This window comes from Dermacentor andersoni, chromosome 7 (genome assembly GCF_023375885.2).
Source record: "Dermacentor andersoni chromosome 7, qqDerAnde1_hic_scaffold, whole genome shotgun sequence".
Lineage (NCBI taxonomy): Eukaryota > Metazoa > Arthropoda > Arachnida > Ixodida > Ixodidae > Dermacentor > Dermacentor andersoni.
Window position 1 is genome coordinate 22,206,902 of NC_092820.1, and position 25,307 is coordinate 22,232,208.

General features: G+C 49.7%; 1 protein-coding gene across 3 annotated transcripts in view; it reads right to left on the bottom strand.

The window, feature by feature from the left end:
* Window positions 1–25,307, bottom strand: part of LOC126535619 (uncharacterized) — a 381,164-nt gene that overhangs the window by 213,553 nt on the left and 142,304 nt on the right. For all 3 annotated transcript variants that reach the window (XM_055073166.2, XM_055073165.2, XM_055073168.2), the window contains exons 4-6: window positions 21,311–21,742; window positions 16,748–16,935; window positions 9,659–9,855 (exon numbers count right to left, since the gene is read on the bottom strand). In XM_055073166.2, coding sequence (XP_054929141.2) covers window positions 9,659–9,855; window positions 16,748–16,935; window positions 21,311–21,742 — 817 coding nt within the window. The remainder of the gene's footprint in view (window positions 1–9,658; window positions 9,856–16,747; window positions 16,936–21,310; window positions 21,743–25,307) is intronic.

A 25,307-nucleotide genomic window follows, 5' to 3' on the forward strand; every position in this document is an offset into this window, starting at 1 on the left:
TTTGAAGACTGACACATGCCTGAATGGCCATAGACTTGAACAACTCATGGACCTATTGCTGCATTCAGCAGCAAACGTGCTTCTAAACAACATGTGCAAAAGGAAAAACCACCTTCTTTCAGCGTCATCTCATAACGCGGAATTAAAAAAAAGGAAGCTGACTGTCCTCTCCAAACTATCTAACTCTCAAGGTTGAAGACTGGGCGTGTTTGCATAGCGTATTAGAGGTTGGATGTTGTAGGTTGGAAGTTGGGATATTAGGTTGGATGCTCGTCAAAATGTTGCGCAATCCAACCTCTAATATGTCTGTCTTGTGCTCTTTTCTTCACCTTTTCCTGGGTAATTTGCTGTGGTTCCAGTGTTTTTTTGGATAATTTTATAATTTCAATTTAATACATCGCCAGTTAGTGTGTTGCTTGTATTTCCATATGCATGCTTGCATGTGGAGTGTTTATTGCTTTGATTTGCTTTCGCAGTGCCATATTATCGAAAGGATTCAATTTCCTAATTCTAGTCGCTTGTAATTCTTTTCAACAAATATGTTTTGTGCTTATTGTGCATATTGCTCGAAATTTTTTGTATTTTTTTTACTGCGAACCATGATTTCTTTACTCCTTGACGAATCACGTACACACAGAGGATAGCTTGCATTGCCCACAGCTGCGCGTTGCTTCATTACCTTGAAGATCTTTGTTGCAGTGACCTGTTCTTCCCCTATATGTGACACGCTCCAAATATTTATGTCCTCATATTTATTGGGCATGCTTGTTCTACATGTCTGTGGTTGCTACCTTGCAGTTCAATTTTGTTGCCCTGATGCTTTATTAGTTCTTTCACTGTCTGTATTTTAATATTGCGTTTTTTATGGTGCCTTTGAATACCCTTGATCAATAAAGAGAAATTTGTCTTTTCGTTGACGACTTTAAACTTTGCTTCATTCTGGAATTTTGAGCACACAATAAACAGCCCCGTGGGAGCAACAATCTTAGAAAGCTGCAGTTGGTACTAGTATACATTTTGCATGAATGTGATGACCTGCTGGTTTTGTCTCCATCATCGCGAACTCACGCATCGCGCGCCGATGAAGAAGAAGCCGGCCAAAGAACTGCACTGCAGAAGTCGCCCCGCGTTTTGTATCACAGTTATTCACTCACCTAGAGTACTTCGTTGACCTTACAAACTTCTTTAAAAAAAGTGAACTGCAGCTGACCAGGCCCCTAGTTCTTTCACAGCAAGTTCTGCCTTTCTTTATAAATGAGCGCATGCTTATGTTTTTTTCCCGCTTGTATAGCGCTCACACTCGCGCTAAATACAGCGGTTGATAGAAAGGGACTAAGCCATCCTAAAAAAGCAACAACGAGCGCGACGGTGGAAGCGAGCGACGCGGCCATCCGCCTACCGGATTTTACGTCACTCGCATAGCGCGCAGGCCTGAAGTTTTTAGGAGGTGTTGGTATGATTCGTCGGAGTTCCGGACTGGGTAGCAGGCATAAGGGACATTTGGCGCGCGATTTCCTCGCGAACAAATTTTTTGATTTGGTAGAGGATCGAGCAGTGGGCAGCAGGAGCAACGAGACTGTCGGTTAGGGCCGACAGTCTTGTCGTCGGGCGAGACAGGTCGGCGCGTAGTAAGGCGTTGTTTGTGGAGCTCGTCGTAGCTCTGGCCCAGCGTAATGACGTCGTCAACCGATTTAGGATTTTTTCACCAAGAGCATTTAGAAGGAGTCCACCTCTATGCCTTTCAGTACATTCTTTATCTCTTAAGCTTCGGGTATAGCGGGATTAATGAGCCGGCAAAGGTCAACTACACCTTCAGTGTAGCTGGGGAAGTTTTGTCGCTTTTGCTGAGCGCGACCACGCAAGCATTGTCCCGCGCAAAGCTTGCGAAGGGCAGGGCGACCGAAGACTTCTTTGAAAAAATGCGTAAATGTCCAGGTGGAAAGGGCGGATTCATGATTCCGGAACCAGATATTAGTGAATCCAGAAAGATGGAAGATGACGTTAGTTTAGCTGTGTCATCCCATCTGTTATGAGCACTCACGCGGCCGTGCGACAAGAGCCAATTCTCTACGTCGTGATCATCGGTGCCGCTGAAGAGAGGAGATAACCAGACCAGGCGATCGGCGATGCCTGGGGAGGAGCGTGCTGCGCAGCGTCCTCAGGCATGGCAGAGACGGGAGGGAGCGTCCGGCTGCGGAGTTCCAGGTGGGTAAGGGGTCCCGGCACCTCCACCAAATTGTCGAGAGGTATTCTGGGGTAATTATTGAAGATCTCAGAGAGTGACACAGCGAGAGGTCACAAAGCTCAGGTGATCGTGGCACACGGCTTCAAACTCGTCGTCGTCGTCTTCTTCGAAGTAGTGCCTACTGCTCGTTTTTCTCCAGTACCATTTATGAGAGTGCAGTTGAGCCATACACCAAAATGAAGCAAGAAAAATGGAACTATTAACGAGAAGGCAACAAGAAGGATCTATTGCTTTATGCGGGTGGTGCAGTGTAATGTCGCACTCGTATTCCCGCGCGCATAAAGAAGAATGCTGGGGGCAACAAGTGCTCCTATACACGTCAATCGAATGCAGGACTCAATGATAGTCACTGATTTAACGCGCGCACTCCAATTTGCAGCACGGAAGGAACACACGCGAATACAAACCACCCACGATTGCGATACTCCCTAATGCAAAATTTGAGCACGTGTTTCCATTTCCCTATACATTCAGGCACAGCGCCGATCACTGCACCGACTGGCAGAGCCGCGACTCGCGGCGCTATAAATAGCCCACCCACACAGTTGCAGCTTCCCGGCTATTACAACTTATGGAAGCGCAATCTTTAGCGGGAAATGCTTGCGGCGAATGCTGTGCGCGAAAGTGAGCTTTCTGGTTGGTTCTTTTTTCCTACACGGCCGGTGTGGCCCCTGCTTCTACGAAACTTTCTACGTTGTGATTGCGTCGCTGTGTGATAAAAGGATAAATGTTTTTCTTCTTTTGAGTACCTATAGTCACAGCCGTTACGCTCGCATTGCTTGGTCCCGGTCTTGCCTCGAAGACCTGTAGCTGCCGTATACACTTCAAGAAAAGTTTACACCCTGTGAGTCGTATCTTGCCACACAACAGCAAACGGCATCTGTCTTGTCCGCATTTCCTTTCTTTAACGCAGCGAGCCCGGTACTTCCCAATAACGAACGGCATGCACGTTATCAGCATGACATAGCATTACCGACAGGAAAGTTGCAGGCACGGCGTTTTCAAGAAAGGAAACGCAAGCAAGGCTGATGACGATTATCGTTGTGTGCCAGATATACACCCCAAAGAGTGTACACTTTTTTTTAGCCTGTAGTCACATACAACGGTGTTCACAATTACTGGGCGTATAAGCTAATGTAAAGTGCGTAGAGTTGTTTGTTAGACAGCAGCGGTTGGGCCAACCGCCAGTGCAGGCCACGGACTCTAAGCAGGAGCGACGTTCGCCGAGCGACGTTCGCCGAGAACAGCGCTGGAAAGCTTGACGCACTAGAAAGCGCTACATTTACACCCAGGAACGAAAATGGAGCCGTTCTACGACCTAAGAACTCCTCACTATGAGTGGATCATAGTACTGCTTGAGGCGTTCGACGTTGACAATGCCTCTTTCATGACGGCGCATGTCCGAACATTGTTCAATGGGTTCGATCACATAGTTGACCAGGGACGCGCGCTCAACGATGCGGTATGGCCCTTTATACTTGGGCAGTAGTTTTTAAGAGAGCCCAGGTGCAGCAGAAGGAACGAAAAGCCATACAAGCGCAACAGGACGGAAAGTGGGTGCAGAGGTGGCGTCACCGCGAGTGCTCTTCTGCCGCTATCGGTCATTGGAGGTAAAGGCCACTGCGAGATTTCGGCACTCTTCAGCATGTTTTGCTGTGACAGAAATGGGAGCACATTCAGATGCATCCGGCCGGTATGGTAGAATTGTGTCGTTTGTGTGCGACGGGTGCCGACGGTACAGTAAGAAAAAGGGTGAAAAGCCAGTACGTGTAGGTCACAAAGGGCAGAGTGACGTCCTAATCTGTGAGGTCGGAGGTGACGTACATAGCAAGCGTGTCGCCGAGCGTACGGTTGAAGCGTTCCGTAAGGCCATTGGTTTGAGGATGGTAGGCCGTAGTTGTACGATAAACAATCTGGCACTTCTTAAGGATGGCTTGAACTACTTCGGATAGCAAGACACGTCCGCGATCAATAAATAGATCCTCAGGCGGTCCATGACGCAGCATGAATTGATGAAGCATGAAGGAGGCAACATCGCGCGCTGTTAGGTTGTCAACAGCCACAATGGCCCAGCGGTTTCCAGGTGATGTCAGGAGAAGGAGCCCATGCATGTTGATGCAGACACGCCCAAACGGGCGTGTAGGGCAAATGTTGCACACCAGCTGAAGAGAGGAGGGGTGGAGATTTCCGGCACTGACAACACGGGAAAGAGCAGACGGATTTCTGAACGTAGCTGTACATCCCTCGCCATTTTTACCGCTGTCGAACGCACTGGTTAAGTTTTGAATAATCGCGGGTCCACACGCTGTGTATCGGTGTGGAAAGCTGCGCATATATGTCAGAACGGAGACTACGATGTACTACTAACAGCCACTGGCGCCCGTCGGGGTTATAACTGCGTCAGTGAAGCAGGTTGTCGCGAATGGCGAAATCGTGACATTGACGACGCAACGTGCGAATGGTTGGTGGTGCTGATAAACGGGAAAGCAAGTCTGTAAAAGAGCTAATCCAAGCGTCCTTGCGCTGCTCAGACGCGATAGTGTTAAGGTTGAGCGAAGAAACAGTAAACTGGGATAGTGAGCGGCAGGCATTGTCACAGGTAAGGGAGAACGCGAGAGGGCGTCGGCGTAAGAATGCTGGCGTCCGCTGCGGTACAGCATGCCGATATCGTATTCCTGCAGGCGAAATGCCATAAGGAAAAACGGCCTCAGGGATTTTTCAAGAACGGTAGGCAACATAGTGCATGGTGATCCGTGACTAAATCCAATGGATGGCCATATGAATAGGGCTTGAACATGCTGAGAGCCCAAATGGCCAGGCATTCTTTTTCTGTCACAATGTAATTGGCCTCAGCTTTGGCATGTGTACAACTTGCATAGGCCACGACATATTCAGGAAAACCCAGTATGCACTGGGCAAGAAGAGCGCCGAGGCCAACACCGCTGGCATCGGTGTGCACCTCGGTAGGGGACGTCGGGTGGTAGTGATGCAAAATGGGAGGTGACTTCAGCAAACGGCACAGGATTGTGAAGGCCTCGTCGCACTGGGACGAACACGAAGTGAGGGGCCCGCTGCTTCCAAGGAGCTTCGTCAGGGGCAATATGATGACGGCGAAATCGCGAACGAAGCGTATGAAGTATGGACACGAACCGATGGAACTGGGCAATTCATTGACGGACGTTGGCTTAGGAAATTCGTCAGCGGCTCAAAGCTTGGCTGGATCGGGAAGAATTCTATCCTTGGATACGACGTAATCTAGAATTGTCAGCTGCCGAGCCGGAAATCGGCACTTCTTCAGCTTTAGTTGTAGCCCTGCGTTTCTTAAACACATTAAAACAGACCGAAGCTATGGAAGGTGCGTGGTGAAGTCGGGAGCAAAACTAACAGCGTCGTCACGTTAGCACAAGCACATGTGCAACTTCAAGCCGCGCAGAACTGTGTTCACCACGCACTCAAACATTGCGAGTGCATTCCAAAGTCCAAAAGGCATTACGTTAAATTTGTATAAGCCGTCGGCTGTGACAAAAGCTGTCTTCGGCCGATCGGTGTCTGCTAGGGGCACTTGCCAGTATCTGAACGCAAATCTAGAGATGAAAAGAATTTGGCGCCTTGTAGACTCTCAATCGCGTCGTCTATGTGCGAGATAGGGTAAACGTACTTGAGAGTAATCTTCTTTAGGCGGCGGTAGTCCACACAACACCGCGCAGAATCATCTTTCTTCCTAACAAGGACGACAGGGGATGCCCATAGACTGCTCGAAGGTCGCATCACCTCGCGGCGAAGCAAGTCGTCAAGTTGTTCGTTGATTACACGACGTTCTGCAGGCGGTAAAAGATACGGAAGTTGCCGCAATGGTGGTTATCGGTCAGTATCCATGCGATGTGTAACAGATGGCGTCCGGCACAGGGAAGATTGCTCTACATCGAAAGAAGAACGAAATTCTTCTAGAAGGCACAAAATCTGAGACCGCTTTACCGGTGTAAGTGCATCGCCAATAGAAGAACCGAACACATCCCTGGGTGATAGGTGACACGTAAAAACAGCACATAATTCACTGGATCTAGCACAGTAATCGTCATTGGGCACGTCCATAACTCGTACGTCTTCGATCGCTTCTACATTGCCAAGACATGCCGCTCGGAGTAGCAACACAGAGTATGGAAACGGATGTCAGTGATGTCATTGACATCCTGTCATTGTCACGGTCAGCGAAACGTCAGTGATCTCCACTGACGCAAATGTAGCTGCAGATATTTCCGAGTGAGAAAGCGGTCTGATGGAGAGAGTAGCACAACATCGTCTGAGATTCCGCTGCAGGATGTCGGCACGACCATTGAGGCGTTCGGAGGAATGTGGATGTCAGCTTCGGCAAGTAATTTCTTCGAAAGTGAAGCATTGTCGGTGAGCGGCAAATCTGACAGCGGTGACAGTTATATTTCGGCCCATGCGCAATGAATAACGGCATTGTGGCGCGAGAGAAAATCCCAGCCGCGGATAACGTCATGAGAGCACGAGGACAAGACAACGAATTACATGGCGTATAGAACGTCGGCAGTGATAACACGAGCAGTGCAAGCCGCCAAGGGGTGAGCATGACGAGCACTGGCTGTGCGGAGGGACAGTCCAGAAAGGGGTGTCGTGACTTTACGAAGTAAGCGGGGAAGCTTTGCTTTCACAGCACCAACGGCGGCTCCAGTGTCCATGAGCGCAGATCTGCGAACACCGTCAACAAACGTTTCGATTACGTTCGAATGACTGCGATGAGGGCTTTCACATTTCAACGTTGTCGAAGCCCTTGCCTCTCGGACTGCGACGATTACTTTTGCTCGTCCCAAAATACGGAGCGAGCTCGCATCGGCGACAGTGAGCGGCAGCGTGGAGAAGGTGAACGGCGGGTAGTTGCAGTCGGGAGCAATGTCAGCGCCAGAGCCGACAGAGGGCCGTAATACGGACGGTTTCACTGGCTTGTCACGTGTGGTGCGGCGTTAGGCGGCTGCACATGATTACAAAAAGCATGCGACGTGACCGGCGTAGGCGCACGCAAAGCGTATTGGTCGGTTGTAGGGAGTACGCCAGCGGCTCGGCGGGGCAGCTCCCATCCATGTCACAGGACGCGTTGTACGGGGCGGCTGCTGACAGGACTGCACGGCGGGCGGCAGTCGGGGTCTATGCAGGAAGTCGGCAGAACGGAGAGGTATACTTGAAGAGAGTGCCTGGGTCCTCGTGATGACTTCAGCGTCAGTGGTGCAGCTGCAAGGAGATGTTGGCTCAATCGTGCGAAGGAGCGGAGGCGTCAAATTCGACACAGGTTCTTAGCGAAGGATCTCAAGGAGAGCTGGCGTGCAACTTCCTCCCGAACGAACGTTTTCATTTCAGCAAGCAACGCTGACTGGTCGGATATGTTAGCCAAACAAGCTAATGAGATCATCGAGCGAGGAAGGGCGACGTGTCAACGAGCGCTGCCTGTGTAGCTCCTCGTAGTTTTGGCATGGTGTGATTATGTGTGTCACGGACTGAGGATTCTTGGCAAGAAGCATGTTGAAAGTATCCTCCTCTATCCCTTTTGAGACATTTATGATTTTGTGAGACTCCGACATCGTCGCATCGACTTTCTTACACGAGTCCCACACATCTTCTTGTAGCTGGTGAATGATTCACCCGGCTGCTCTGCACGTTCTAGAAAACGCGATTCCGCTCGCAGCTTGCTCACAGCATGCCGACCAAGCACAGCCACTAAAGAGGTCCTCAACGAGGACCACGTCGGTAAGTCGGCCTCATGGTTGTTGTACCAGAGACTGGCGACGCCCGCGAGATAGAAGAGCGCGTTGCTCAGTTTGGCGGGATCGTCGAATCTGTTTCGGGCGCTTAGCGTTTCATATGTGGTCAGCCCGTCCTCGACGTCGATGTGGTCCGCGTTGCTGAAAATGGCAGGGTCCCTGTGGCGAAGCACGCCAGAGCACAGGACTAACGGAGGAGGCGCTTGCTGGGATGGAATAGGCGGCGTTGGCTGGGATGCGCCTTCAGGCATGGTTGAGCGTACAGAACGGGATCGAAGTTCCAGGGTTGAGGTTGTAGGCCGAAGCAACTTCTACTACTTGTAAAGTCGTTTATTAGACAGCATCGGCTACGCCGACCATCATCGCAGGGCACGGACTCTCAGCATGAGCGGCGTTCCTCAAGAACAGCGCTGGAGAGCTTGAGCCACTAGAAAGCGATGGAGAGGATGGCCCACTATAGTGTTCCTCTTCCTCGCTACAGGTGAATTATAACTACTTGACTGATCTTTTTCGCGATTTAATCGATGCTATATATTTTGCTCTGCAGATGCATAGCAACGGCGTAGCTGCCTGTAGACCTGCAATCTAGGTTTGCATTTATTCCGGCAATCCCGAAGTTGGCAATCCTAGCAGGCGCTGCGACTTGTCAGTTTAGGCACAACCTAATATATATCATGCACTAAAGTTGCAAAGTTCTGTAGAAGTACGCGGTCTCCATGCTGGTGATCCAGCTCCGCAGCGTCCATCGCGTCAAGATGAGCTTGTCATCTCCAAATTACTCGCTTGGCTGTCAGATACTTTGTGGTTTGCTCAAAACACCAACATAACCCTACCGCCCCCCCACCTGCTAACCTCTGTTAAGGTATGAGCAGATGTAGCTGGACAGTTGCGCTGTGGTCAGCAGTTATTCCATTTCTTGCCTTCCATTCATGTCATGTAAAATTAAAGATGCAGTTGCAGAGACATGGTAAATTTTAGTAACATCGCCGAACTTTATTGTGTTTGGTATAAAACCCCAGTATATATTTTTACCATTTCCTTTACAGCGTCTCTCTATATTATCACGGACATGTACGTTCAGTGTAGAATGAAGATTTACTATTAACAGCAGCGGGACAGGAAGACAACGGACAGCACAATAAAGAGCCCGCTTTGCTAAAAATTATTCAGAAAGGAACGGTTAGTCGGGCTAGTTGGCATTGGTTTGAAAATTGGTGCCGAATTCTAACATTAACTGCAGCGTTAATTGCGTGTAATAAGTTTACTGTGAACGCTTCGTCCAACTACAATGTCTGAATATTTTCTGTGTTGCGCAAGTTATCAAGTAAATACCTTAAGAGGAATGCAATGTTTATGACGATGGCCCTACCAGTGCTTTCAACCAGTCATGGTGAACATGGAACTTCCCTGCAGCATTAGCACTGTGCTTTCTAGCTAAACATGGTGCCACAAGATGTCGCTACCGGTGTTGCTGCTGCAACACATTTCCTCGGCAATCCGGCAAGGAGCAAAAGGTAAGGCGTCTGCGGACACACGATAAAAGCATCTGTAAGTAACCAAGGCCAATTACAACGACTTTTGCTTCCACAATCATCAATGTGTGGGCCTTATGTAGAAGCGCCCGTCTATACCCTACCTCCTTGACGACAGCTGCCAGTGCTTGGTAGACGTCTCCCAAGCTGACTTCCCTGTCGGCGGGGTCCAGCGACAGGGCGGCGTCCACCAGCGTGTCCAGTGACGGAGGAATCTCAGGCCGGCGGCACAGTCCACGGTGCTCCTGTGTCAGGGCGCTCTCAACCGCAGCGCGATCCGCGGAGCCCCACGGAACTTCTCCTGCACGTATGAGCGCAATATCGGCTCTGCCCCTTACCAGCTCAGATGACTTGGCTCACGTGACTTGGCTTATTCAACGTAACGAGTAATAAAACCGCACAACATAAACCTTCGATACAGGGTCAAAGTTATCGCAATAGAAAATGACAACCTTGAATTTCTAGATTACCTTGAAGAAGACGGGGACAGGAAACGAGCACAATTGTGATACATTAGACTGGTTCCATCCTACCATGTTCCACCTTGGTTTTGCAGCGATGCGAATCCTTCTTCACATGAGAGCCAGAGAAAGCCTGTCCCAGCTGAAAACGCTGGGCGCTCCCAGAGCAATCAATATATGATCGAGGTTCTGTGGGATCTCGTCGTGCTTCTAGCTAGAAGGTGAGAGCGCCTCCGAGCACTCTGAGCTGCAACACGGTGCTCTGACTGATCTAGGCGAATGTGGTCTGATCGCTCGATGTTGACCAGTGAATCTAATGCCCCTCCCCTTCTCCCCCGCGCCCAGAGCCGGGGCGTACAGCCAAGGGGTGGAACACATGCCCTCCCCCCCCCCCTATTGACAAAAAACTATATGGATCAGGATGCCAAATCAGCGCTACAAGACATGTTACAGACTCCTCCCAGTTCATTTCCAAATTCCATATTTCCGTCATTCGGGCCACTTGACTGGCTGTACCAGTTCCGTTAAAATGGCGCCTCGACGACTGCTACTACGACAACAAAACGCTCTTTGGTTCTCTCTTATACACCTCTCTATATATAGTCTGGGTCAAAATACGATTACACCATAAATTCATACTGGTATGCTGGTTTGCTGTTGTTCTTATTTGCTTTTGTGTCCCACGCTTATGCTTCTACTAACCTGTGGCTTCCCATTGTTAATGTGTGATTCAGGCTTCGTTCGAGAAAGGAAAAAAATGGCCAAACACCCAATGGTCGCACGAAGCTAAAAAAAAGCCCATACAGGTTTCTCAAAAATCAAGCTTTAGATATAAAGAAAAATACGTCCTGGTACAGAAAAAATTTGGTTTTATAAACTTTCCACCACCTTGCGTATTTCCGCAGAACTGGGGCCGGATAACGTAAAACTATTCGAATATGTTTTATTCCAATCTCCTGACGTCAAATTTGCGTAACCGCCGACGCAAGCATAAGGCGGTCACCCACAGGGGTGTGAGAACAGACTAATGAAAGGCTCACTTAGTTTACGGGCAGTTACCTTTTTTTTTTTTTTGCTTCGAGAACGAATAACATTGCCTACATTGAGCGGTTTTTCGTTTGTAATTGGCTGCCAGGAGGCAAGGAGCACGTTCAAGTGGAGAGGGTGTCGATGGGGCCGAGCGAGCGCACTGAAAATATATAACCGGATGAAGAGGGTGGCGCGGGCGTCTGCGATTAGCCCGCTTTCCGTTAAGTAGCTTGCGGTGGCTTGTCGAAAATCGCGGCAGCATGCAACGGAAGCTTAAGAGTAACGCTAAAACAAATCCTCAGCAAAGAAGAGTTGGCAGAACGAGATGTAAACGTGCCGAAAGTGCTCGAAAACGTTACACGGCCACGCAACAACTTTTATTATAGGCAAATAAACCCATGCTCTCCGGCAGGTGCGAGTAGACAGTGCCTGAGCAATCGGCGGCAGCCATCTTTTATTCGTTTCAGAACGGGGCAGCCTGCGGCTATTCAGATAGAAAGGTAGTTTTGTTCGGCATATTAATACATCTTTAACGCGTACACGTCACTTTGACGTGGTGAGTGTTGCACTTTTGTGACGTCGCGTGACAGGCAGGTGAAGCGGGTGCCGCCCGAAAGCTTTTGACCAATAGCCGAGGGCTAATGGCTAAAATGCGTCGAATCAGAAATAACTGTTTTTCTTTTCTTTGGTCCAATCATGCTTAACAATGTGTACATGTCATATCAGATGTTGAGCTATACCGGTTTTCGTGACGTCGTGTGATAGACAGGTGAAGGGCGGGTGGTCGCTCATCGTCCTGAACAAGAAACGTGACAGAACGGCAGACACGTCTGTGCCGAGGGACGAATCGATAACTGTGCTAATGCGGTGAGAAACTCACCATTAAATAGGAAAACGACGCACGCGTGATGATGTGGTGGTACGGTGCACAAACGTCAGTGTAGCCGCAATATTGGAGTACTGGCACGGTGAAAAGCTACGTCCGTGACATCACGTACTAAGTTATGCACTTTTTATCTTACACCTACAATTTGTTGACGTTAAGTTACGTCAAGTTGAGCATTATTAATGCGTTCGCATTCTTAGGATACTCCACGCACCTTCTGGGGGGCTATCTATTTATCTATGTGTGTTTCTATCTACGATTATACCTATGTGTCTGTTTATCTACGTTTGTATATGACTGTTTTCCCGCCTACCTGGGTCACTGGGAAGTCAGTGGTAGAATGACTGGCACATCGAGCAACTGTTCTGAAGTAACATGGTTAGTAACCAACCGTCAGACCTACTTTGGTCGCTGAGTATGTGGCAATGTATACATGCGTGCCTCTCTTCAATGAACCTATTTCACGCCGACATGAATCATCGTAGGCGCTGGGCTGGGAAGCTGCCACTGCTGCAAGAAATTATTTGAAACCAAGTTGGAGTGCTGGGTACATTCCACTCGGTCCGAGCCAGTATCCAATGGACCTCTTTGATGCCACCATGGGTTACTGAGTATGTGCCAGTAAGTGAACGCTGCTCTTCATTGAAAGTATCTGATGACAACCTGGGTAACTAGTGTTAAGAACGGCCAACTGCAGTGTATGTTTGCCACCCAGTTACGACTATGGTGGCATCATTCCGGGAGCGTCGCCGCCAACCTCTAGCCACAGAGTGACTAAATCGACTTTGTGTCGGGGAACAATACGCGCATCCTCCACTCTCCGTCGCTTCAGCTAGGATGCGTTCGATGAAGCAGGCTTTGTGCTGAAACCGCCGCCAACCTCTAGCCTCATCGCCGTTGTGACGGAATGAGTTCGGCGGGCCAACTATTGTTACCAAACTCCCCCAACGCTGACCTGATCTGCTACGGGCGCGCGAGTTGCCGCGGGAACGCCGTTTTGCGCTCCTTCTCACGCACCGACCAAGACGCAAGACAACGCGCTACTCGGAACGGCTCCGAGTTCTATGAAATCCGTGTTGTGTCGGTTTCGGACCGTAAACACGTGTGTGTGTGCATGTGTGTGTGTAAACCATCTTGCAGAGAGGCGGCTAGTTTGCGATGACTAAACGAACGTTCGCATCACCTTGTATCGCGGGAGGACCGAGTGTTTAAAAACTGCTGTTGTGCGGATGCTCGACTCATTTTTTTTAAGCAGTCATGTTGGACTGAGACTCTCTCTCAAGCAGTCATGTCAGACTGATGTACTTTCTCAAGCAGTCATGTTAGACTGATATATATACTGTAAATAAACCCATATTCCTCGTTCTCGATGAGAAGCAGTCTTTCCCTTCATCAACGTCCTCAGCGTGCATAAGTTCAACGACGGCATGGGCCAGCTACCTTCGAATTCATGCCGGACTCCCATCTTGACAACGGATCACGAGCGATGATAATGAGCCCCCAATCCTGACAATAGGTACTTTCCACTTGGAACGTGCTGCTCTACATTGACGAATAAGGTTCCTTAAATTGATCCGATGCTCAGTGGAATCGAACTAACGTCGCAAGGGTTCCTGAACGACAGCAACTCTACGCGTCAGCAGGCTGCGCCACGAATGCACTGGTTACGTGCCGATTTTCAATGAACGCATTTCTCACCGCGCTTTGGCGCGTTGCGCCATGAATGCACTTGGCGAGTGCAGCTCTTCAACGAACCTCTCGTCAGCTTTCATTACCGATTGTGTATCACTGAGTTACAATTCACCAAGGCACCGAGACGTCACGCTTCTCGTCTCGGAGGCCACAAGCGGACTTCTTGGCAGTGCTACCAGACGGCGCAGCATGTCCAGAAAGCATAAAGCCCCTTAATCTCCCAAAGTAGCGCCATTCACTTCCCTCCTCCTCCGCTCGGTGCGGCCTCGACGGTGGCGCCGCCGGTTGTGGGCCTGCCGTAGCAGACGACGGCTAACATGCTACGGGAAGAAATCCGCGGAAAAGCTGGTTCGAGCCCTGCGCAGCAGTTTGTTTAATACAGATGTTGCTTCGTCAGTCGGTAACTGGCCTTAAAAATGTCGTGTTGGAATTGTGGAAGAAATAGAGAAAAGGACTATTATTCAAGGCGTATTTAAGGCGTAAAGTGCGCGCACGTTGAGAGTTCGTGTTGCTGAAACACGACGCAAGCACGCGGTGTGCTGAAACACGCGAGTAATTACCAAAGTTTCAGGTTTTGACAGAGTGAAAATATTTGTACGTGGTTTCGTAGGTTCATTTACGTACCTGCAGGATACTTTTGTTCTGCGGCGCGTGAGCGATTGCGACTGCCTGAGGTCAGCGATGCCTGGCAACAGGGCCGCTTTTTTCATTGCGGGGTGCTTTGGTAATCGTGACGATACATTGTTTTTTTTTACAAGTACTGCTCCAGGAGGGACCATGTAACGGCTAACGGAGGGCTCTGAAGAGCACGTGACGTTACAATAAAGCAGGCGGAGCAGGGAGTGTTCGCATACAAAATTGGCTGTCCGCGATATTATACCCCCTTGGCATGCACAGGCTTCGGCGAGCGCCATTCAGCCCTGGTTCTAGCTTTGGTGCTCCCGTTGCAGCTTTGGTGCCCTGGAGGCGCCGTCAATAGTACAAAATAATTACACGTCATTACAACTAGTAAAAAAATATATTGAAGAAACACAATCGCGCTGAGGCGCCAACTTCTAAAGCAGCGCTAGTGCGCCCGCGCGAGAATTATGAAACGCCAACGAGGAATTTACCGGCCGACGTACGACTCTACGATCAAAGTGCACGTTAAACATCCCCAGGCGAGCTAGACAAAGTTATCCGGAGCCATGCACAACGACCTCCATCAGAGCTTTAGTCGCTTCGGGACGTTAAAAACGTTAATCACCACGCACCAAATCAATACATGCGGGCGTACATTGGATGCTAAAAGACTGCATCCATAAGTCATAGTGAGCCTTGCAAAAGCATCGAGAATGTGCTAACTTCTGGTGGAGCTCAAAACACACCCAGTATGAAGTAGCTTCTGTCACAGGCCAGCTGCAGATGCGTGCTCTTTCACCGCAAGACGAAACTACGTGAAACAAAGAGAGCCCATTCGAAAAAAAAGCCAACTTCAACGCGCTAAAAACCACGCAGAGCATGAACACATACACTTTTTCGAAGCGGAAGGTGTCAACTAGGCTCAAAAGAAGAGGTTGTATGGAGCCGTGGCCCTTACTTCCCGAAGCCGTGCGTTCTTTGCCACTTCCTCGAAGTCAACCCGCCCAATCCTGTGAATCCACACTTTTCTTTTTGCGTAGCGCCCGCCGGATGGCAAAGCAAAAAGCTTTTTGCCCTCGCTGTGTCTGTTGTGGCAACCGAAGGCGCAGCAGCATGGCATCGCAATTAAGTTCCCGTCCCTAAGACATTCTATTACGCTAACGTATTCCGTCAGTCCGCCTGCCGTACTTTCGTCGCGCAGGCCCAACAATGGAGGTCGGAGCGCGCTGGAAAGAAAAATATACAAACGCGCGGCGCCTGCTCCGCTCTGGAAAGAAAGAAATATACAAAAGCGCAGCGCCTGCTTCCACGTGACACAGATTGGTCAATGGGGGAGCAGAGGAGGCTGGGGAGACAGGATCGTGGAGGAGGAAGCGCCAGTGTGAGCAGGGTGGCGGAAAGATCTAAGAATGGCGGTACTTTTGAAAAATTGAGGGGCTTTAAGAAAGAAGCGCGACGGAGGATCCCGGTTGCTACATGACGTGTTTCGCAGGCGCGATACGTATCGGAGGTCACGTACGGGCTCCGCGGTAGCGGCGCTAGATGGCACCGGGTGTCCTTAGGGAAGCCCAAACAGGAGTCCCGCTGCAGTACACGCCTCATACATAGGTCGTTTCGACGGTCGCAATATTGGTTCAATTCTAATGCATTACCGTCGACAGTCATCGTGAAATGGGTGTGCAGCAATTTTTTTTTTGGGGGGGGGGCCGGGGGGTGCTACGCCTCGCACACAGGATGTGAAATACTACGTTTCAGTTGCACAAGCAAGTGTGGTGCACTGTGGCTGCTAGTCACAGAAACGTGTTGCTCCTCTCATAGTGTGCTAATCGATTGACGCCTGTGAGGTCTTCCATTTGAGAGGCATGTCATTTTTTTGCGACGTGAAGTTGTTAAAATGTAAGGATGCATAGAAATACATAACGCATACCTACATCTTTCTTTCTTATGTGCTGCACGTACTCGATCGCGAATGTGAATAGTGACAGACATATTTTTAGACTGCGGTAGCGCTGCCTACTATTTACGAAAGAGAGTGCTAAAACGTGCGAAAATGCATCGCAGCCTACTTCACCTCCGCAGATTGGTATACGAAGAAAAGCAGCGGGTCACCGTTATTGCTGCACTGTGCGATCTCGTGTGGACTTGCCTCTTCGCACTCTGTACAAAGCAGAATCATTTCGGATAGTAAAGTCGGAAATGCAGGGGCTGCAGGGATGACTATGATAAAGTGCAAATGAAGCATTTCCAAAAGAGCGACTTGTTGCACTATACATACGCACCTTGTAGTGGTGGCCTTAGGGGACGTGTGAAGTAACGGGCATCTCGCCTAGCAGGTGCTGTTTGTGTTCCAGTAAGGCAGCAGTCAAAAGCGAAACTGGTCGTTGTACACGGCTGCGAAATATTTCTCAGCGACGTTGCCGTGCTCCACCGCACAAGTCGTAGACAAACCCAAGCATCGAGGTGAAAGGGCGCGCGCACGAATATGGAGGACTTCGCCCGCTCACCTGTGCAGACTTCCCAGAGCACAGCGACGAACTGGTACAAGTCGGCCAGCATGGTGGGCCGGCGGCCCATCAGCACCTCGGGGGCGAGCCAAGGGTAGTAGTAGTCGAGGAACTCCTCGTCCGGAGGGAGGTACAGCACGTCCGCCGACGAAGAAGAAGCACGCCTTGCTCCTCCTCCTGCCTGCTCACTGCGGTGGTTGGAAAATGGAAGAATACACGCCAGATTAGCGCGAGAAAGAGTGCTGTGGACAAGAGAGTCAACACTGCAATAGTGTGGGACGTAACTGTGGTGAGTGTAAGATATGTACGTGATTCTTAAAAAAGACGCAGTTTCGCCCGAAAGGCGAAGAATACGAAGATATACGAAGTTAGGATAGTAGTATTATCGGTCGTATAAACTTGGAAACATTCGCTTGCTAACTCAATTACCAAGCATGGTGTCAGCGTGCACAAGCAAACATGAACGCATCACACTCGATGAGCGCGGACACTCGTCCAAAGGCCCGTGTGCGGTGTGGCTGGCAGCAGCGAGCGAAGTGACCTTCGTGCGGCCTATCGCTTCAACGCAAGAGCGGTGAAAAGACAGTGCGCACAATGGTATGAGCCATCAGCAGATCGCTTTCAAGATATGGCGAGCGCGACCGTGCAAAGTACGCACTTGTTGGCGAAGTTGAAGCCGCCGCCCCCCTTCCTCCCGCGCTGCCACCCCGCTTTCCTCCATATAAGGCGCGTGAGATCGAGCCGCGATGGTTAGTTGTCCTCGCGCCCGGTCGCGAAATGCGCAGTTGCTGCTGGAGCGCAACCGCAGTGTTCTCTAGCACAATGCCCCCCCCCCCCCCTCCCTCGATTCCTTCCCCCTTCGGCCTTTCTCGCGACGGAAAACGGCGAGTTTTCTCTCCGCTTTCTCCCATGAAGGAAGGAAACTGAGGAGAGGCCCTACCCCCTCCGCGCGCTAGGAGAAAAATGTGGAGGAAGTGACCTAGTACGTTCTCCTCTTTTTGCTGATATTTTATTTCTTTGTCGTAGCGGCCACGCCTTTCGAGCTACAATGGCGGCTTTGTTTTGGTTCTGCGCGCTCACACGTGTAGCTCCGTAGGTTTCGTACCGTGGCAAAGGCGCCGTGCGGGCAGGTTTGCGTTGGTCTTCGTGTTTTTGTTGCGTGGACCGTGCTCTCCCGGATGTTGCTGTGGCCAGGTGGGACAGGAGGAACTAAACTTCGTGAAATGAACGCGCATGCAACGCTGTACGCAATGTACCACGCCACGGCAATGGCTACGGACGAAGGAATATCCGCGGGAAATTTCGCCCTTTTTCGCGAAATCATGCTAACGTGCTAACGATTGCGTGGAATTGCTGCGGAGCGCGCGGGTTCGAGCAGCACGGTTGCGCGCAGCGCGGTGTGGTTTCGCGAGAAATGTAAACAAGAGAGGAGAGCTGGCCCGATAGGCGGAACAACGCCATGAGCAACGCCAACTTCCGGCTTCACTTTAGCTTCACAAAGAGTGACGTCAGGGCCTGTCCTTAGTTTCCTTCCTCCGTGCTTTCTCCTTTGCGCGCGCCAGACAGGGTTGCCAGATCGCTCCAACCACACCTAGCCAAATTGGCCTCCGCGGTAGCCAAAATGTAGCCAAACGCGAAACCTTTGGGTGGCCCAAAAGTAGCCAAAAGGCTTTGTCTTTTTGTGAAGTCATTTCTTAAGCATATTGAATTAATTTGGGGCAAGAATACCTACATATTAGTTTTTCCACGCTTGACCAAGCTTATGACCTCCGCGCGCATCGTCACGGAGGCCATGCGGCACAGAAAACAGCATGAAAACAGATGGTGCACAAGCTCAAGAAGTGCAGAAAGGCTGGCGTGCCGGCAAATCCATAAGGCAAATACGCTCTTCATTGCGAATGCACTGTTTTATTTTTCCCAGAGCACGAAAATATAACAAAAAACAACACACAAATAGCAACGCGCACTGAACACGCTAAGCAATGGCATGCATTCAGGCGTTCAGTATTATTACCTACAGCTCATAAAATTTCCCTTAACACCACACAATGCACTAAACGAAAAACTACAAAAAAATGAAAGACAAAGTCTAACACAATACATGGCGGTTCGTACAAAATCTACTACGATATATAGACGTAAAAAGTGTGCTATGATTAAGCATGCCGAGCTTATTGCGAAGTGGAACTACTTGGTCCATGCAAAATGTCATATCTGAAACGGGACAAAAATTCTTGACCCGGTTTAAAATTTTTGCAGCAGCCTCCGTTCCAGGCCAGCCAAACTTCACGTGGCGGAGCGCCGCCAATATCCTGCTCGACATTCTATTTCGAAGGTCGGTTTTAATGAGCGAGAGCTGGCTGAACACTCGTTCGACGGCGGCAATTGATACGGGTAGTGATTGCAAAGATAGAAGGAGGGTTTGGAGTTGTCTAGGGAACGAATGGCTGTGGTGGCTATGGGGCAACGGAAGAGGATATGTTCTGCATTGGCATTGGAGCAGCTGCAATTTGGGCAGGAAGGGTCCGAGCGAATTGCCACACTCTAAAACAAAATGACACTCATTGGGTTGCATCTTGCTCCACAACAATAAACGTCATCTCTCTTGTCCGCATTTCCTTTCTTTAACGCTGCGAGGCCGTTACTTCCCAGTAACGAACTGCATGCGCATTATCAGCATGACATAGCATGCCAGACATGAAAGTAGGGGGCGGGGCCTTTTCCAGAAAGGAAACGCAAGCAAGGGAGATGACGATTGTTGTTGGGCGGCAGATATACGCCTCAAAGGGCGTATATCTTGTCTAAGAGTGCACGTAGGCGCCATGCGGCAGGCAGAAAATTCGGCAAATTTCGGTTAGGTTTAGCTCAGTGTTTTCCCTCTGTTCTGGCGCCGAGGTCACCCGCGGTGCACCGTCAACGGGAGCAAAAAGCATGTCATGCTTGAAACGTAGGACACCGAAAGCTCACATCTGGAGACAGCAACAGTCTATGTTCGCTGGCGCGCGCGCGCGGGTAGCGTTAGTTCGGGGATGGAGACGTGTTTCATGAGGCAGCTTTCATAATTAAAATTATCAGAAGGACGCGATCCTTGACATTTTGACATGCATATGTGTTCTCTCACAGAGAACTAGCAAATTTTGATTTTGTAGCAGACGCGCTCCATTTCTTTAACCTACTGTCGTCTGCATTTTGATTCCAGCGTGCTTTTTATTTCTGCTTCACTTTCTTTACTTTTTTTTACACAGGAAGAAGATGTAGCCCAAGAAGAGCCACATAGCGAAAAGGAACATTCTGAATCCAACTCGGACAAAAAGTAGACCAATTTGGCTATTAATAGCCAAATCTGGCAACTCTGGCGCCAGATTGAGCCTCGATCATCGGCTTCCCTCGCGTGCTTTAATTCGCACATACAGCACATGACGCGCAGCGACGGTGTCATCGCCCTTGGACATTATATGGAACATCACGGTGCGGCAAAAATGCGCCTGGAGTGTCCGTATAGTTGTTATCGCAATAAAAAGAGTAAACAAAACAGTGTCTCAAACCAATCGCTTGTCGAAACGCTAGCTTTAGACAGCTCTTATTGGACCATTGTTCATCACATGATGTCTCTTCCTTCCTGTGAAACACTTCCTTGTTTACAGTTTTTATTGCGAAGCATTCTCCTTCTAGTCCAGTTACTTTCCAGCGCGCTACCATACCTTGCCATTTTCGTGGGCCCGTTTCTGCGGCGAGCGTCGGCGTCGGCGGCGTAACCGAGCGAACGAGCGCAGCGAAAGAAGTAAACGAACGCGGAGCACAGCTAGGGTTGAAAGGCGCGAGGAGGAAAGCGGAGAGGAGGGTGCAGCGGAACCATGAGGTGGAAAGCGGCGGAGGACGGTATGGCGATAGTGTGAGAACCATAGTGCGGCGACGATAGCTATGACATGACGCCAGAGCAGCGCGCTTCTTCTGGTAGGTCTCTCGGCGGCTGCTGCTATGAACCTGCCCATGCGTCACCTACGCGCTGGCTCTCGCGATCTCCAGATTAGCGATGCTGTCACCGCACACTTCGCCCCGTTTGCAATGTGCCGCACGAGACAGATTGTCCACGCCAGCCAATACATCCAGAAATGAAAACACATATTGAGCTGCTCTCAACTTTCGCATTAGGGATTATCGTAATCGTCGGTAGATTTTTCTGACGCCCATCTTCTCGCATGCTTCCCATCTAGCTTGAACAGTCTCAGCGAGGGCGCGTTTTCGGCGGCGACACGCGTATACCCGCTTTTCAGGGTTGTCTCGCCAAAAAGCCACCCGCGTTGACTCTCCGAGGAAAACAGCCTGCGTTCTACATTTAGGAGGAGCCTATAAGACGGGACCAATCTAACGGCGATTGGTCATGGAGCAGCGAAAATATCGTCCTGCGCTTGGTAGCACTCACATAAACTGAGCCATCCCACAACTTAGTATGCCATATACTGACTGGCGATTTACTAATGCAGCCGTTCACGTTATAGTGCCCCTTCAAAAAATGAACAATCTGCTCAACTTTTCGCGAATAACATCGCGCCTCGCACGTACCTTCTCTGCAGGAACTCCAAGTTACCGAGCTTTCCTAGGCAGGGCGCCACCAGGTAGACGCAATGCGACGACACGCAGCCGTGCACCCATCGCCTGTTGTGCAGGAACAGCAGCGCTTCGCAAACCTGCTGCATCACCAGCAGCAGACAGCCTCGGCTGACGACAGCGGGGCCCTGAGCCTGCAGGCGACGCCCTCCCCCGCCGCCATGTAGGACGTCGTAAAGGCTGCCCAGGTGCACGCACTCGAAGACCAGCAGCACATCGTCCATGTTGTGAACGGGGCTCACGGCCAACGGCCACAGCAGGTAAGGGTGGAAGGTCAGACGACGCACTTTCTCCAACTCGGCGATCAGCACGTCCGAGGCGCGGTTGTAGCTGCCGCCAGCTGGCGACGATTTCTTCACCGAAACTTTCATCTTATCCCAGTACATGCTGCGCCAGAAAAAGAGAGAGAGAGAGAGAGAGGGACGCTGACTTTGTATAACACTGGCGATTATTTGAAGAACATTCGGGCAGAACTTGACCGGAGCTGAATAATTGAAGAGACAGGCCCTCCTCGCTTGTACACTATCATGACTATCCAAATATGAAAATAGCATTCTTTAGAGGCAAAAATAGATTTATTGTGCATTAATGCAAAGATTTCGTCAAATCTTTTGGGACACGCTGTACCTTCGCATTGGCTGAGGCTAGGTTACATGCGCGTTATTCTTAGATATAAGCAAAGCAGCTCTCACTGGAAAAGCTTTCTCAAGCAAGGTTTCGGTGACGTAACCGAGCGAACGAGCACAGCGAAAGAAGAAAACGAACGCCGAGCACAGCTAGGGTTGAAAGGCGCGAGGAGGAAAGCGGAGAGGAGGGTGCAGCGGAGCTATGAGGTGGAAAGTGGCGGAGGACGGTATGGCGATAGTATGAGAACTATAGTGCGGCGACGATAGCTATGACACGACACCAGAGTAGCGCGCTTCTTCTGGTAGGCGCGCTTCTTTTGGCAGCGAATTTTTGGGACACTCTTTACGTTCGCATTGACTGAAGCTAGGTTACATGCGCGTTTTAGAGCGCAGCTCTTTGGCGTCCGTTCCTGGGTTTCGCGTCGTCGTCGGCGTTGTCGTCGGCCTCGTAACCAGCTCCGCCCCCCTTTCATCCCCCCAGCGCTAGCAGCGACCGACTGATACCGCTGGATGCCGCTGACGCCGCTAGAGAGTCAAGATAACGTGACTGCATAGAACACCGTCGCCGCCATGCAGAAAGAGGAGGAAAGGGTCCCCCCCCCCTGTTCTTGTGTGGCGGATAGGGTGCTCTTCAGTTGCCGACGCGCCGGTTATTTCACGTAGGCCCCGGCACGTCGACGAATACGTGACCACCTTCCCACGGCTAGACCTAGTTCTTAGCGCTGCGGAAGCGAGGGTATCATATTGTTTGTGTCGGCATCGGCGGCGTTGTCCCTGAAACCAACTCCGCAGCTGGGGTTGACTCACTATCGGCGTCAGCGGCATCAGTCAGTCGCTGCTATCTCTTCCCTCCTCCCTTTATCGTGTTGTCCGCTTGCTGCGCGCGCTTCTGCCCCCATCGTTTGCCGCTGGGTGTACACGCCGCCCCCCTCCCCCCTCTTCCTGCGAGTCTCCGGTTGTCAAAGCGCCGGCTCGAACTTAATTCCTTTCTTCGCTCCTCCTCCAATGCAACCCCTGTGCGGTGGCAATCAGAGAGCCAGATCGGTGGCGGCGGATGTGTATATGTGCACCGCCCGAGCCGAAATTGCCGCTGCCGTTCGCCCTGTGCGGTGGCAATCAGAGAGCCAGATCGGTGGCGGCGGATCTGTATATGTGCACCGCCCGAGCCGAAATTACCGCTGCCGTTCGCCACTGCGAAATTATCTTGCTGGTAGTAGCTGCCTACTTCGCCCCTACCGCACTCACGAAAGACGTCGTGCACTTCCTGCAACTCGCATTAACCGTCCATCGATCCACACCGATGTTAGTAGTGGGGGACTTTAATGTTGACATAAAGACAAACAGCAATTTCCTAACACTTATGCGGGAGAACATCCCGTTCCTCTCGCTCGTAACGCGTCCCACGGCTGTGACAACCTCGCGAGGCACTTGTATAGATCTCGTCTTTGAGAATCAAGCATCGGTGTACCAAGTCGAACATATATCAGTCTATTTCTCCGACCACAAAGCTTCCTTCATGACTGTCAAGAACTGTTAGTGGAGTCTTTGTTAAAGGAATACGTGTGAAAAATAAAAAAAAAATTCTGTGATAGCGCATACATGTGTTGCTCGATTTCTTTGCCTCAATCTATCGAAAAGGTGAAACAGCTTATTTGCTGCGCTCAAATTTCGCATTAGGAAGTAACGTAATCGTCGGTAATTTTTTTCTTAGATATAAGCAAAGCAGCTCTCATTGGAAAAGCTTTCTCAAGCAAGGTTTCGGGGTTCTTTTTTATCTCTCGGAAACTTTCTTGCAGATCAGTTTCGGTAGGTTTCTACAGGCCGTTTTCAGAGCAGTAACGTGCCACTCAAAGCAGGTGTGCCCTAGGGGTGAATACTTTACCCACTACTGTTCCATCCATGTCAATTATCTTCCTAATGCAATTCCTGTTCGCGTATTTCAGTATGCTGTCGATACTGCTCTTCTATCTTGGGCAATGAAACAGACGAACTCGTATTCTGGCCTACAAATTAAAGCAATGGACCCGTTTGCGCCGAATTTGACGAGTACTAATGTCTCTAAAATAAATCTGCTTCCATACCACTTTAAATAACGCACCGTTGAATTATGGAATGCTACTTCATACATACTGTTCTTCCAGATTTGCCTGTGATCCCATTGGTTGCACGTCTCTAAAAGTACTTGGCACATAATTTGAAGTGATCTAACGTGGAGCACGCTACTGAACTACATCTGGTAGACTACGAGCGGCGCCATTCTTGTTATGTGAAAGAGGTTACTTCAAGCCATTATCGATCAGAAAAGCAATTTTGCATGCAATAGCTTGCGTTGTACATGCAGAGCTACGGCATGCGCCATTCAACGTGAATACAGAATCAAAGCTTTCTGACACTGTGTACTAGAAGTTATATCTTATGTTTTGCTGCTTCATGAGTCCGCCGACAGTTTCGAAATATTGGCCATGCGGAGGTTTAAGTCTACATTGATTAAAGTCATCATGATTACACATTTCTGGAACAATCAATGCAGAATTCCCTACATGGTATTTAGCTGCCTCAGACGCAAGTAGCCGTACCGAAAATACGACACTGGGTGACCAGATACCTTGACAAAAGGGGCGAGTTGTTTGTGCCTAATATGTAGCCCTAATTACCGCACAGCATATTAGTGCCCACAACTAAACATATGCTTAAAGAGCGCTAAAGAAACTAACGTCTGACATCAAACAATGCGTTTTAAACTATGCAATCGGTTCAAGTATACCTTTATTTTTTCATCTTTTATTGTTAAAATCTAAAACATTGTAAAATGTACGTATTCTCTCATCTTTGCACAGCATCTCGCATTTATGCTTGATATATGTCGTCGTTACCGTTGATCACTTGCCATTACTGTGTGTCAAATTTATACGCTGATTATCTCCTGTAGAAAGTCAGTGTTTCTTGCAGCTCGGTTTAGTACTTTGGAGTGTGTTTGTTAGTTTTTTTCTGTCGCGTTCCGTTTTAAAGATATATGGTTGAAAGCTGTATCGCAGGTTCTGCCAGTCAAGCCCAATGTGGTTTTGGCAGACTTCTATTTTGTATTCTGTATTTGCATCGAATTATAAATTATGGTTATTATATTTGTTATTAATGCTCGTAGGGCTCTGCACACTTCATGAAATGTAGGCTTTGAACTCTTTATTAGCAACAATGGCTGTGTAATTGGTGACGGTGTGTTTTGAATTTTGTGATGAGTATTGTGGCCAATGCATAGCTATGTTTTCTATGTTGTCAATTATTCGTAGCCTCTGTGTGCAGTGTGTAATTCGCAGATGGACATCCGA